Source organism: Scyliorhinus canicula, chromosome 5 (assembly GCF_902713615.1).
Source record: "Scyliorhinus canicula chromosome 5, sScyCan1.1, whole genome shotgun sequence".
NCBI classification, from domain to species: Eukaryota; Metazoa; Chordata; class Chondrichthyes; order Carcharhiniformes; family Scyliorhinidae; genus Scyliorhinus; species Scyliorhinus canicula.
Genome location: NC_052150.1, coordinates 201551637 through 201567151, shown reverse-complemented (window position 1 = coordinate 201567151; position 15515 = coordinate 201551637). Strand labels below are relative to the sequence as shown.

General features: G+C 47.5%; 1 protein-coding gene across 1 annotated transcript in view; it reads right to left on the bottom strand.

Annotated features, from left to right (window-relative positions):
* vipr2 (vasoactive intestinal peptide receptor 2) overlaps positions 1-15515 on the bottom strand; it is a 182034-nt gene that overhangs the window by 124544 nt on the left and 41975 nt on the right. Inside the window, exons 3-4 of the mRNA XM_038798352.1 lie at positions 9242-9349; positions 4218-4315 (exon numbers count right to left, since the gene is read on the bottom strand). Coding sequence (XP_038654280.1) covers positions 4218-4315; positions 9242-9349 — 206 coding nt within the window. The remainder of the gene's footprint in view (positions 1-4217; positions 4316-9241; positions 9350-15515) is intronic.

The window sequence follows — 15515 nt, the reverse complement described above, 5'->3', positions numbered from 1 at the left end:
CAAAGATTCACAAACCTCCAAGTGAAGACATTTCTCCTCATCTCAGTCCAGTTGACCCATTTCCCTGAGACGATGAGGCCCTAATTCTCAGGAGTGAGTGTTCCTTCTCCATCAGACCAGAGCTGACCACAACAGGCCAATCACTGGGAGAAGGGGCCACTCAAAATACGTACCTTCCTCTCCTTTCATAAAAGGAGGAGCCTGTCTGCAAACACAGTCCTTCCTTTACAAAGGACTGACTTTCCTGGGATTCCAGCCCACTATTGCCACATTTACCTTGGCCTCTGAGCCATTAAATCTTCCGCTGCTTCCTACCAAAACCCTGGTGTTTGCGCAGGGGGTCAGCCAGAGTGTTAACCAGGCCCTGCCAATCCTACCTTCCAGCCAGAAAATTCTAATTACCCCCACTGAGTTTAAAAGGCAATTGCACAAGGAAATGTGAATGTCTGCTTCAACTGCAATCAGTTTTCGATAAAATTCCTGCGGTGGAATTTAACCCAGGCGGCAGGCTTGCCGAGTGGCAGGACAGCCTTTGGAGGTCGCTGGCCGAGCCAGCTTTATTACCCGGCCCTAACTCGCCTCTTGAGCAGGTGGTGGTGGTGTCCATGTGGCATGTGAACACCCCCAGTGCTGCTGGGGAGGGAGTTCCAAGGTTTTGGCCCAGCTACAGTGAGGAAAGGCGATATAAATGAGAGTGATGCTTTGCCCCCATTGCAAACGGCAATTGAGTGGCAGTGAGATATTTAGGGCAGGCTGTTCCCTGTGCTGTTCCCATTGCGTAGGATGCATAGCGGGAGAGGCCCAAAGCAGGCTTCGCACTGAGCACCAAGCCGATAGCGAGTCACCTACGCAATACTCCAAATGCGGCCGTACTAGAGTTTTGTACAACTGCAACATGACCTCACGGCTCCGGAACTCAATCCCTCTACCAATAAAGGCCAACACACCATAGGCCTTCTTCACAACCCTATCAACCTGGGTGGCAACTTTCAGGGATCTATGTACATGGACACCGAGATCCCTTTGCTCATCCACACTACCAAGAATTTTACCATTAGCCAGATATTCCGCATTCCTGTTATTCTTTCCAAAGTGAATCACCTCACACTTCTCCACATTAAACTCCATTTGCCACCTCTCAGCCCAGCTCTGCAGCTTATCTATGTCCCTCTGTAACCTGCAACATCCTTCCGCACTTTCTACAACTCCACCGACTTTAGTGTCGTCTGCAAATTTACTCACCCATCCTTCTGCGCCCTCCTCTAGGTCATTTATAAAAATGACAAACAGCAACGGCCCCAGAACAGATCCTTGTGGTACGCCACTCGTAACTGAACTCCATTCTGAACATTTCCCATCAACTACCACTCTCTGTCTTCTTTCAACTAGCCAATTTCTGATCCACATCTCTAAATCACCCTCAATCCCCAGCCTCCGTATTTTCTGCAATAGCCGACCGTGGGGAACCTTATCAAACGCTTTACTGAAATCCATATACACCACATCAACTGCTCTACCCTCGTCTACCTGTTCAGTCACCTTCTCAAAGAACTCGATAAGGTTTGTGAGGCATGACCTACCCTTCACAAAACCATGCTGACTATCCCTAATCATATTATTCCTATCTAGATGATTATAAATCGTATCTTTTATAATCCTCTCCAAGACTTTACCCACCACAGACGTTAGGCTCACCGGCCTATAGTACCGGGGTTATCTCTACTCCCCTTCTTGAACAAAGGGACCACATTTGCTATCCTCCAGTCCTCTGGCACTATTCCTGTAGACAGTGATGACTTAAAAATCAAAGCCAAAGGCTCAGCAATCTCTTCCCTGGCTTCCCAGAGAATCCTAGGATAAATCCCATCAGGCCCCGGGGACTTATCTATTTTCACCTTGTCCAGAATTGCCAACACTTCTTCCCTACGCACCTCAATGCCATCTATTCTAATAGCCTGGGTCTCAGCATTCTCCTCCACAATATTATCTTTTTCTTGAGTGAATACTGGCGAAAAGTATTCATTTAGTATCTCGCTTATCTCCTCAGCCTCCACACACAAATTCCCACCACTGTCCTTAACTGGGCCTACTCTTACTCTAGTCATTCTTTTATTCCTGACATACCTATAGAAAGCTTTTGGGTTTTCCTTGATCCTACCTGCCAAAGACTTCTCATGTCCCCTCCTTGCTCGTCTCAGCTCTCTCTTTAGATCCTTCCTCGCTTCCTTGTAACTATCAAGCGCCCCAACTGAAACTTCACGCCTCATCTTCACATAGGCCTCCTTCTTCCTCTTAACAAGAGATTCCACTTCTTTGGTAAACCACGGTTCCCTCGCTCTACCCCTTCCTCCCTGCCTGACTAGTACGTACTTATCAAGAACATGCAATAGCTGTTCCTTGAACAAGCTCCACATATCCAGTGTGCCCAACCCTTGCAGCCTACTTCTCCAACCTACACATCCTAAGTCATGTCTAATGGCATCATAATTGCCCTTCCCCCAGCTATAACTCTTGCCCTGCGGGGTATACTTATCCCTTTCCATGACTAACGTAAAGGTCACCGAATTGTGGTCACTGTTTCCAAAGTGCTCACCTACCTCCAGATCTAACACCTGGCCTGGTTCATTACCCAAAACCAAATCCAATGTGGCCTCGCCTCTTGTTGGCCTGTCAACATATTGTGTCAGGAAACCCTCCTGCACACATTGTACAAAGAACGACCCATCTAATGTACTCTAACTATATCTTTTCCAGTCAATATTTGGAAAGTTAAAGTCTCCCATAACAACTACCCTGGTACTTTCGCTCTTTTCCAGAATCATCTTCGCCATCCTTTCCTCTACATCCCTAGAACTATTAGGTGGCCTATAGAAAACTCCCAACAGGGTGACCTCTCCTTTCTTGTTTCTAACCTCAGCCCATACTACCTCGGAAGAAGAGTCCCCATCTAGCATCCTTTCCGCCACCGTAATACTGTCCTTGACTAGCAGCGCCACACCTCCCCCTCTTTTGCCCCCTTTTCTGAGCTTACTAAAACACCTAAACCCTAAAGTTGGGAGTAAATAAAACAGGGTGGGCTTGAATGGGGAGGGAAGATCAGGGCCGGGATTCTCCCCTACCCGGCAGGGCGGGGGGTCCTGGCGTAGCAGAGTGGCGCCAACTACTCCGGCGTCCCGCCTCCCCAAAGGTGCGGAATTCTCCGCACCTTTGGGGGCTAGGCCCGCGCAGGAGTGGTTGGCGCCACGCTGACTGGTGCAAAGACCGGCGCCAACGGCCTTTGACGTCCGCCGGCTGGCGTCGGGGCTGGCCGAAAGGCCTTCGCCGGTTCGCGCATGCGCCGGTGCGTCAGCTACTGCTGACGTCACCACCAGCGCATGCGTGGTAGGGGGCTTCTCTTCCACCTCCGCCATGGTGGAGGTCGTGGCGCCGGCGGAAGAAAAAGAGTGCCCACACGGCACTGGGCCGCCCGACGATCGGTGGGCCCCGATCGCGGGCCTGGCCACCGTGGGGGCACCCACGGGGTCCGATCGCCCCGCGCCCCTTTCAGGACCCCGGGGGCCCGCTCGCGCCGCCGCCACCAGAGGTGGTTGAAACCACGGCGGCGGGAGAGGCCTCTCAGCGGCGGGACTTCGGCCCATCGCGGGCCGGAGAATTGCCGCAGGGGGCTCGCCAATCGGCGCGGAGGGTACGCTGATCGGCAGGGCGTGATTTCCGCCCACGCCAATTCTCGCGTGGCGGAGAATTCCGGCCACGCCAGGGGCGGGATTTTCGCCGGTCCCGGGCGATTCTCCGACCCTGCGTGGGGTCGGAGAATTCTGCCCCAGGTCTGCCGTTCAAAATGGTAACCCGCACTGCGAGGAGCCATTTTTGCTGGCAATATTAGCTCGCCAGCAGGAAAGCGACTAAAGTGTGGCCTCGTTGGGGAGAAATTCTCTCAGGCCAAAAAAAGGGTAGAGTGTTGTTGAATAGCGGGGTGATTCTCAGTACTGCAACTTCAAGAAACATCCTGCCAAACGTGCCCACAAATGGAGTTTATCTTATGTCCGCTGAATAGCGCCCTCTGTCATGTTATGATCACTCTTGCCTGCAGGATTATTTACCACCCGATCATTAACTACTCCTCTCTCAATACACATTACTGGGTCTGACATCATTCAGTAAAAATGTGAGGTGTCCAACCATGGTGGCAAAAAGACATTCATTTTTTATTGACTTACATTTACAATGTTTTCACTGTTATTAAATCCACAGGCATGATGGTATTCTGGAAATGTGTGTGTCCAGCCTTCAGCTGTGCAGTTCTTGCTGACATTCCCTAGAGGAGGAAGATTAATTGATTTACCCCAGATCATGTTGACTGCCTATTTCAACTTTTAAAAAATCAGTAGATTAAAGATAGCTGAATTCATTATCTTCAGAATTTCCTTGAAATTGCTTAAACACTTAAAGAAATTCATGATCAGGCAAGGTCTGTTGAAAAAGTATTTGAAAACTCTCATGAACTCGAAAGCATGTTTGCATGAGTGAAGTTCTACACTGGGAACCTCACCCCCAGCCTTTACCCTTTGGCCCCAGCTACAAATGTTCTCAGGTTTCAATTAATTAGATACATGAGTCAGTTCTCGTCCTGCATTTTCTAACATTTGTTGTATGTAAATTGCATCGAGCTATTTGTATGTGACGCCATTGAAATTAAATTACGCATAGTTACTCCCTCTCTAATGAGAGAGTTTGCAAATATCTGTATCTTTTCCACAAAGAACTTGCCCAAGGAAAAACCCCTTCTGAATAAATGTCACATTTCTGATTCCCTCTACTGAAACAGCCCTGGATTAGATTGCCAATTATTGTTGAACCATGATTGTTTCTGTGTTACGGGATTTTAGTTTAATATGTCCCAGCTGATTTCAGATAGAATCTGGGGTGATATGCCTTTGAGCTATATCATAGACGATGGTGTGCGACCTCCAACCAGCCGGTGGCGGTACAGTCACACCATGCGGTCTCTAGACCAAGGTGAGGTGACCTGTGACTCCCGTATAAGGAGGGACACATTCGGCCATCAGAAGAAGATTGAGAGGGTAATAAGACATACAAGTGAATGGTCAATGTGAGACGCAGGTTCCAGAGGAACAGTTAGTAGGCTCCATGATAACGTGCTCTGTATCATAGAATCATAGAATTTACAGTGCAGAAGGAGGCCATATGGCCCATCGAGTCTGCACCGGCCCTGACTGAAGCCCACGTATCTACCCTATCCCCGTAACGCAGTAACCCCCACTTAAAAATTTTTGGACACAAAGGGCAATTTAGCATGGCCAATCCACCTCACCCACACATCTTTGACTGTGGGAGGAAACCCAAGCAGACAAGGGGAGAACGTGCAGACTCCGCACATACAGAGACTCAGCCGGGAATCGAATCTGGGACCCCGGAGCTGTGAAGCAACTGTGCTAACCATTATGCTACCGTGCTGCCCACTGTGGGATTGCTATCTTGCCACACGAGACTCAATAAAAGATTTGGTTTAGACAAGTCGAATGTTTGGTGGATTCCTTCATAAGGTATAAAAGACCAAATACAACAGAATCATTGGGGGAAGAGATTTCATCCCATCAGTCTGATTCAATTCCAGTGACATTATAGCTTAAAACAACACATTTCAGCAATAAAACTTTATAAGCAGACCGGTGTGAAATGATCCCAGTACGAAAAGACAACCCCAATTGCAAACATACACTCACTTGAAAATAACTATTCCAATAATGGTTCATTTGTCTGGGTTTGACCAGAGTAATGGACAAGCAATGTCCAAAAGTTTTCCCAATGGACTTAAAGTCCAACTTCTATTCACAATGTAGAACATGAATGATTGCTCCGGCAAGTGTATCTCTCAAAAACAATTGAATGTTTTGTATTTTATATGAAGGATTGGATTTACACAGAACAAAAGATATTGAAATGGATGGTAAATTCGAAGTGGCTGTAGGACAGTACCTCTCAGTATGTGATTTTATTAATGGAATTTTGGAGCTAGGGGTAAATCATTGGTGCCGGAACCCAGAACTGCAGGAAATGATTTGCTCAGATGAATGAATAGCCAACGTTTGAATTACCATGGCTTGTTCCAACATGTATTACAACAGGTCCACTCTCAATGACCTCATTAGGCTGCTGTATGTCTGATAAGCTGACAGAGTGTCAAAGTGCTTGGTGATCCCATTTTCCCTCTCATGTAAGGTGCCCTATGTCGGCGGCCCGGTAGCACAGTGGTAAACACTGTTGTTCACAACGCCAGGGTCCCAGGTTCGATTCCTGGCTTGGGTCACTGTCTGTGTGGAGTCTGCATGTTCTCCCCGTGTCTGCGTAGGTTTCCTTCGGGTGCTCTGGTTTCCTCCCACAAGTCCTGAAAGACGAGTTTGTTAGGTGAATTGGACATTCTGAATTCTCCCTTCATGTATACGAACAGGCGCCGGAATGTGGCGACGAGGGGCTTTTGGCAGTAACTTCATTGCAGTATTAATGTAAGCCTACTTGTGACAATAAAGATTATTATAAAATAGATTACCATTTAAAAAAAAGGTGGTCTGACTTTTAGTTAGCCTCTCACTTTGCCATTTCATATATTATTCTGATCTGCATTTTCTTTAAAATTGTTTGTAGTGTCATGTGAGAGTACCTTTAAGAAATGGGTGTTTATAAATGGGTGTGTATATAAATATCTGTAGTGAGAGTACCTTTAAGAAATGGGTGTTTATTACTGCAGTGATGCCAGAGAGTGGGTGGAGCTGGGCTGTCTGTCAGCTTTTTACTTTTGTTTTAGGCTGTTTACTGCAGGGTGTGTTTTAGTTTCGTTTTCAGTGTTGGAGCTGAAGTCAGACAAAGCAGCTGTACTGCTGTTCTCTCTGCAATGAAAAGACTATCTCTTGATTATTTGGTGAATTTAGAATTATAAATGTTTTCAGTAGTGACTTTAACCTGATATGCTTCTGTTAAAGGTTATGTTTTTTTGTAAGACTTCTGGATGTTAAAAGGACAGCATAAGCATTACTTAGTGTATTCTTTGGAGGTTGTATTTGAATTAATGGTTGCTAAGATGTTCACTGTATGTTTTAAAAGGTTAACTTGAGTTCATAGAATAAACATTGCTTTGCTTTAAAAAATACTTTTCCATTTCTCCTGTTCCACACCTGTAGAGTGGGCCGTGTGCTCCCCATACCACAATCTAGTGAAAGTTGTGGGTTAGGTGAATTCAATGATACACTTCGGAGTTCTCTAAACCCTGGCCCATAACAGAAGATTATACAAAAAGTTGGCAAGTGGCAAATGTTAGCATTTTTAAGTCAAGCTTTGAATTCTGAGCCATCCTGATAATGTTGTTCTGTTTTTGATGACTTCCACGTGTAAAAATTCCAATTAGTCTAATCAAGATTTATATCCTGCAGCAGTGTTCGGAAATGGTCCACAAACCCTGTGAGTAAGCCCCATATTCGACTGCAAAAGCAGCAATCCCCTGCCCCTCCCCCAGCATTTAGACGGAGGTGTCTGAGTAAACATAGTGGATCTCCTGTCCGAGCGCCCTGGCAGAGGTGCAACAACTCCATAAGGTGCAAAGCGGATTTATAATCACTTTTTTTTAATAGTATAGTAAAGGAGATAAATCGTGAACTGAGATAAGCAAAATGAGTAGGTTAACTTAAGAAGGGCAAAATGTTGAGATATTTCCAAAGATCCTGAGGGATATGGGGGAAGAAATAACAGCGGCTTTGAGGGTGATTCTCGTCCAGCACATGAAATGGCCATGAAGCTGGAACCCAACATGACAAGACCCAAACCATTTGCAGCTTCTGGCCTCTTTTGAATGGTGTGGACCGTAAACAGGTTTCAGTTGACTGGTAATGCGAGGTTAGTGAATGGCAAGCACTCAGGCCGGAGACCCGGGTGGGGAGGTTTGGGGGTCATTTCTGAACCGTGTGCTGTCAGGAGACACAATTCTGTTCCTCTTCACCCAATAAAAACCCTAGTTCCCTGCGTTTAGTGCATATTCACATCATTACTTGCATTTTTAGTTTTAGTTGTCTCAAGGCTTCATTCATCATATAAATCATAGAAACCCTACAGTGCAGAAGATGGCCATTCGTCCCATAGAATCTGCACCGATCCTTCAAATGAGTACTCTGTCCATTTACGAGTGTCCACCTCGCCCTATCCCCGTAATCTCATAACCTAAACATCCCTGAACACTAAAGGACAATTTAGCATGGCCAATCCACCTAACCCGCACATCTTTGGACTGTGGGAGGAAACCGGAGCACCCGGAGGAAACCCACGCAGACACGGGGAGAAAGTGCAAACTCCACACAGCCAATCACTCAAGGCAGGAATTGAACCGGAGACCCTGGTGCTGTGAGGCAGCAGTGCTAACAGCTGTGACACCGTGCCACCCCACACGCTACCATCTTATATTACTTTAGTTTATAGTTTCTGTCACTTTCTTTGCTCCTTAGTCATATTCTGACTGTTCCAAAATCAATTTTGCATGTTGTCTCCTCAGGCATGATCTTAATTCCCGCTTCTGCTTCCCCGACAGTTTGAGGCGAGATTGGCTGCGTGTCAGTGAAGGGGATGCCTCAGCCATGTTGCTGAGCGAGAATAACGTTGTTGTTGGAATACACGACGAGTGGTGTTCCACAATGATGGACAATTCTGTGCACACTATTGCTAAGCAATCCATAATTGTCACTTAACTTTCCTAATTGGGGTTTCTGGGTCAGTGGGCTGCTAATTTATGAACCAATGAGGCTCTTGGGATATTGTAATATTTTAACAAAAGCATTCTCTGTTCTTTGAGGAGTACTATTATTCTAATGCAGGGATCATATTTACAGACTAACTCTGGCTCAGTTGAAAGGGTCTAGTTGCAGCATCTGTATTTGAACGTTTGCACGTCACATGTTTATACAGAACCACCACTGTTATGAAAACGGACTTGTCCCAAACAGCTCACTCGAGACTGTTTTTGTGATAGGGAGGGTGTGGAGGTTAGTTGCTGCTTGTTTGCATCTTAAACATCTTCATGAAGGGGTATTTTGGGCCACCGTTTGTATCAATCATCCATGAACGCGTTTACAAAGACCTGCCACATAGCCCTCAGAGAGCGTCTCCCCTTTCCCGAAACCAAGAGCTTCTAGTCTCCGTAAACTTCACTTCTGTCATCAAACAATATAAACAGAATAAAGACCTGGTTTATTGGTGAAGTGAAGGAAAATCACTGGACAGGGCACGCTGACGGTTTCGCCAATCCTGGCCGGCATCCAGCAGGTAAGATTATCCCAAATCCCGGCACATCCTGGAACCAAGAAGAAAAACAAACACATCTTCAGCTTCATGTTTTACTTCAACCAATTCAATCATTTGTCATTGTTCACAAAGGCGGACAAACACTGAGAAAACAAGTTAGGGACTTGTTTGGAATGTTAGTTTTGTTTTTCCAACTGACTCAGCTATTCTTTCCCCTAATCCACTTGACCCAACCCTAGGTTTACCTCACACTGGTTCCACGTGTGATTTCCCTAATTTCTCACCGGAGTAGCCATTCTTTATGAGTGATCCCGGGGACCGATAAAGGATGGCTATTTGTGAACAGGGAGACCCCTCAGCTGTGAGAAACCTCACAAGTTCAATTCTGTCCTATCCCAGTTCATCTTTGCACCAATCCTATCCCTCAATCAAAGAACAAAGAACAGTACAACACAGGAACAGGCCCTTCGGCCCTCCAAGCCTGCGCTGACCGTGCTGCCCGTCTAACCTAAAACCTTCTACACTTCCTGGGTCCACATCCCTCTATTCCCATCCTATTCATGTATTTGTCAAGATGCCCCTTAAATGTCACTATCGTCCCTGCTTCCACCACCTCCTTTGGTAGCGAGTTCCAGGCACCCACTACCCTCTGTAGTAAAAAACGTCCCTCGCACATCTCCTCTAAACTTTGCCCCTCGCACCTTAAACCAAGGTCCCCTAGTAATTGGTGCTAAAGTCTGTAACATTAGCTCCACCAAAAGCCCAAATGACATCAACTCTCTCTTCATGTGTGTTCGCTGTGTCTGAGGATTGCTAATCGCGGCTCTCTACACCCCTGCGCCATGATATCAGAGTAGAGCAAGTAGAAGAGGCAGGCCATAGGAACTATCTCAGTTGGGACGGGGACTAAACCCCTGTCATTGTTGTTTTTAAGCATCACAATGTAGGCTAGCTCACACAAATTGGGCATTGATCTGGGTTCCTGTTGGCCTATAAGGGAGTGGATTTAATGTAGCCCATTGCAGTGTGAAGCATGGACACTTTCTATTGTGAGAGAGGCTCCGCATCAGTCTCCTGTCACCAGTAAAACCTTCCTTAATTAGGTTGGAGGACGGATGGGATTCCTGAATAATCAGGAAAATGCTGCCTTGATGCCCTTGGGCACAATTTACCGTGCATCCCACTTCATGTGTCTCGCCGCGGAGGAGAAGGCCTGCCATTGTCAACAGGGTTTCCCATTGAATGTACCCCTTGGTTGCCGGGACCCCGCAGCGATGTGGGTGGCCCCAGAAGATCCCGCCCGCGTGAACGACCAGAAAACTGCGGCCTTTGATTCTATCCCATTGTACCAATATTCAGGACCCAGTTCTGAGATTTCCATTCCATTTGCAATCAAAGCCTTATTACTTTAAGATTCAGTGTAACACTACATCCATAATCAAGATCTGATAACATTAATATTCTGGTGCCTATTGCATCAGCAATCAGGATCTTATTGCATAAATAATCAACATCCGATTCCATTAATAAATATGATTCTACAACATTAATAATTACATTGATTACACACAATTCCTACTGCATTGCTTCAATAATAAAGGAATTATTGCACCATTACATTAACAACCAGCTGAAAACTCCCCTCCCTCTCAACAAATCCCTTACAGAAACATGCTCTGATTCCTTAATAATAATCATAATACTTACTTGTTTCAGCTCATCTTAGATTTCCCAATCAAGTTATTTATATTGCAGTTTTGCAGCATGATAACTCTTCAGTTATGTAACTGGCACCCTGTGATCGACATGTTTGTGCTGCAGGAAACATGGAGTATGCCAGCTGCGTTTCCAAATGTGAAAGAGATTGGCAACAGGCTTATCTCAAGCTTACAGTGTTGCTTAAAGAATCATAGAAACCCGACAGTGCAGAAGGAGGCCATCCGGCCCATCGGATCTGCACGGGCCGTCCGAAAGAGCGCCCCACCCAGGTCCAATCGGCTGCTATCCTTGTAACACCGCTTAACCTTTGGACACTAAGGGACAATTTGGAATGGACTGTGGGAAGAAACCGGAGCACCCGGAGGAAACCCACGCAGACACGGGGAGAACGTGCAAACTCCACACAGACAGTCACCCGAGGTGGGAATTGAACCCGGGTCCCTGGCGCTGTGAGGCAGCAGTGCTAACCACTGTGCGACCGTGGCACCCGAGATCGGGAGAAGAGACAGGAAGAGACCGATGTGGGACATAAATACTAGCATTGACCAGTTGAGTTGAATGGCCTGTTTCTGTGTGTTATGGAATTCTAGGATGAACACACAAGTACAGAAAGAATGCATCAGAGGGCATACCAAAGGGCATAATTAGTTTCACGGCACATGACTTGGTGGCATAATGTGCATTGGATGACTGATCGCGTTTTGTAGGTTTCAAGATGTTTCTTGGTCAGATAATGCATATTTCTAATATATTGCAGTACATTATAACAAATCAGAAATAGGCAAACTTAAATCTCAACGACAGCTCCAAATTCAGAGAACTCATAGATTCACCGGTTATTATTTTGGCTCAGAGATTGCCCTGCAACCTTTTACTATTTCACTTATTAATTACTACTCTGCTGTGATTAATAAAGTTTATGATTTACTTTTGCGAGTAACTGTTTAAAAACTTCATTGGACTTTCCGCTCTGAATATGAAGCCCCTTTGAGCATAAACAACTTCAGCAAATACAGTCCAAGTGTTAAAGGTTTAAATGAAAACATTTCGCTCCTGGGAATGAGGACAAGACCACACCCCTCACCACATATTACCTCACCTTAGTTATCTCTGCCCTATCACGAATAAAAGGATCATTCAGTCACACATTTCAGCCGCAGTACAAGCAACGGTGGGGAGAAGGATGCAACGTGTGAACTTAAAGGCAAATGAGCTGAGATGGCCCATAATACTCTCAGTGGAAGAACTTCACCGGAGGCGACATGATCAAGCAGCAGAGGCTCATCCAAATGCACATGCTCAAGAGGGGGAGGAATGGGGGGACTACTTATTCAAACTACCTCTGTACCGATAAAAGCGGCACAGTGGTTCGCACTGCTGCCTCACAGCCCCAGGTTCAATTCCGACCTCGGGTGACTGTGTGGAGTTTGCACGTTCTCCCTGTGTCTGCGTGGGTTTCCTCCGGGTGCTCCGGTTTCCTCCCATAGTCCAGAGATGTGCAGGTTAAGTGGATTGGCCATGCTAAATTGCACTTAGTGCCCAAAGAGTGCTCGCTCACACCCATCACCTGCATGTGGGGGGGAAGAAACTGAAGGGCCCCCTGACTGGGGAGATGGGGCATGGGATTGGTGCTCGGCCTACATTGCTGAACTAATTGACAGAAGTGTCATACTGATCGAGGCCAACAGATGTTAATGTGTTCCCGATTGCCCCACTCTCCCAATGTTGTTGCCCCACTCACCCCACCCCTCCCTGCCCTTCCTGCACCCCCAGCACCCCACTTACCCCCTGCTTACCGCCCCCAGTACCCCTTTACCCCCCTCCATACCCTCCCAGTGATCCTGCACCTGTTTAGCCCTCCGCGCTTTCCCACTACATCTCCATGTGTCCCCAGGATGTACATCAGAAGTGGAGGCAGCCAGCTGCCTACCGCGTCCCATGGTTTTCGATACCCCTGGCGGGCACCCGCTGGAGGCTCTGAGGCCAGATTGCCCCAGCGCACCTGTTAGCAGCACATGCTCCAGTCTGCTGCTCTGTTCCAGACGCTGACTGCTGGACATGACATGGTCAGGTGGTTGAGTCTCCAGGGGGCTGGTGGCCACCATCACCATCCCATAGGGTGGCTCCAGGTTGGCACCCAGATCCCCCTCTGCTTGGTTGGTGCCCATAGGGCCCTGGGTTCGCCTCAGGATGGAAGGGCAGCTGGACCGAGCTCCCCATGGTGTTGACGCCCTCAGCGATGCTCCTCAGTGACTAGGGAACGTCCCCCAGTGACTGGGACATCTTCGGAAGCGCCCTGGCAATGCTCACCTGAGACTGGGAGACTTCTCCCAACGAGTGGGACACGCTCTCAATGCTGACCTGAGACTGGGACATGCTGCGCAGTGCCTCATCGAGGTCCAACTGGGACTGGGACACGTTCCCCCAGTGACTGGGACATGCTGTCGAGACGCTCAGCCATGGCCGTCACTGACTGAGCCACGCCTTGGACATCACTACTTATGATGCACCTCATGACAGAAGTGTCATACTGATCAAGGACAACAGATGTCAATGTGTTCCCGACTGCCCCACTCTCCCGATGTTGCCGCCCCCACTCACCCCACCCCTCCCCGCCCTTCTTGCACCCCCAGCACCCCACTCTCCACTGCGGACGCCACCCTCGCAGCGTTGACCTCGGTGCCACGTATCGTCAATGCCATCTCCTGCGCCCATAGTCTCTGGGATTCCTCCAATTGGCTATGGACCTTCCGGAGTGTTGCTGACATCCCACTCTGAATCCCATGGCCACACCCTAACATCTGCATCAGATCCAGGTTAAACCTGGTCCAGAGGCCTGACCTGACTGGGACCCAGCAGGCCTGCGACTGCTATCTCCCTTGGATAATCTGCCTCCACCTGATGCGCATCCGCAACTGTGTGATGCTCACCAGCATGAGGCCCAGACGCCTGACCACTACATTCTCCCACTGAGTTGTGTGTCTGTGCGCTGGTGGAGGGTGGGGGTGACTGCTGTGATGCATCAATGGTGGCATCCTTGGAGTTCTCCTCCGAGGTGTTCTCTTGGGAGGTGGGGTAGGGGTGTGGACCCCGGATGGCCCGGTACCGCCGGCTGTATGTCCTGTGAGAGAACAGACATGTGGTCAGTGCGAGCAATGGGTCAGTCTGTATGGCACTAACTCACGTGTGACAGGTTATCTGGGTGGGAACTGGTGGAGCCTCACCTCTGCTTTGCAAGCTGACCTCTAGGGCAATCACTGCTCTGTCCTCGGCCACTCCCGTGACCTCCAGTGCTCATTCCTCACAGGGGGTGAGGACATGTATATCTGGCACCCTGCCACCCATCTGCTCTCCCTGCGGTTATGGGACAATGCTGAGGAGGTGGAAGAATGGAAGTGATAAATGGTATTTGAGCTATTGAGGATATAGAATTGGAAAGTGACAGGAAGGGTCGTGACGAAGATAAAAGTCATGGTGTGAGTTAAATTGCTCAGCCCCCCAAAAACTGATGCAGAGACAGCAAAACGCAATTACACACATTGCTTGAAATCCAAGTAAATGTGATGCATGTGATGAGACTCTTCAAACACATGGTTAATAGGTAGTGGAGGCAGGTGGCCATAGAGCTGTCACGTTTGAGGATTTGGATACTATCCGAGTGTTCGAGGTCAGTGAATTCATCACCGTAGCAACTGCATCACTAGTCTCAGACACTGCTCAATTTACTGCACCCCATCACTCACCTACCAACAATTTCCATCACTACTTATTTCAAAATGCTTTATATTTTGATGAGAGCTGCCCGTGCCATATTGAGTGCGAGTGGTGGAACCTGCATCTTGCACAGGCTTAATTCATTCTTTGCTCCATTATCTTTCCTGCATTTCCCCCTATATTTAAGTTCTGTACCTCTGGTAAATCGTCCTTGTGTGCACACAACTGTGAACAGACATGGAAGAGGTACCAGACAGTAAAGCAGTGATGGGTAACCTAGGCTAGTGAGTGGGTCACATGAGGTGGTTCTCCTTCAACTCAGTGGGCGCAAGATTGAAATTGGGCTTGTTCACTAACCATGGCCCCCGTGAATAAGGTGAAATATATTTAGTACATGGCAAATATTTCATTATTTATGTTAAGAGTTATAGAAAATGCTTAAACATTCATATATTAGTAGAAATATCATAAACTTCAAAAGGTAGGAAAAAAATATTTACACTTTGGACGCAGAGGGAGCGCATGGCTCTCACAGTCAATGCTGTGAGCAATCAGCCCGTACCACACTTCACTAGCCTTTGCTTTATCTGCGTATTACTTCAGCCATACAACGAGGGAAAAATGACACGGATGGAAATCAGCGGAATGTGGCAAATCTGCGCATGGGCAGCGGTCAACAAAATGTCGCAAGGGCTGCACTCAGAATCCAAATCAGGCTATATCTGGCCTCACCCGAGGGCACAAGACCCATCACTGCAATGAAGCACCCAGGATTTCATTCG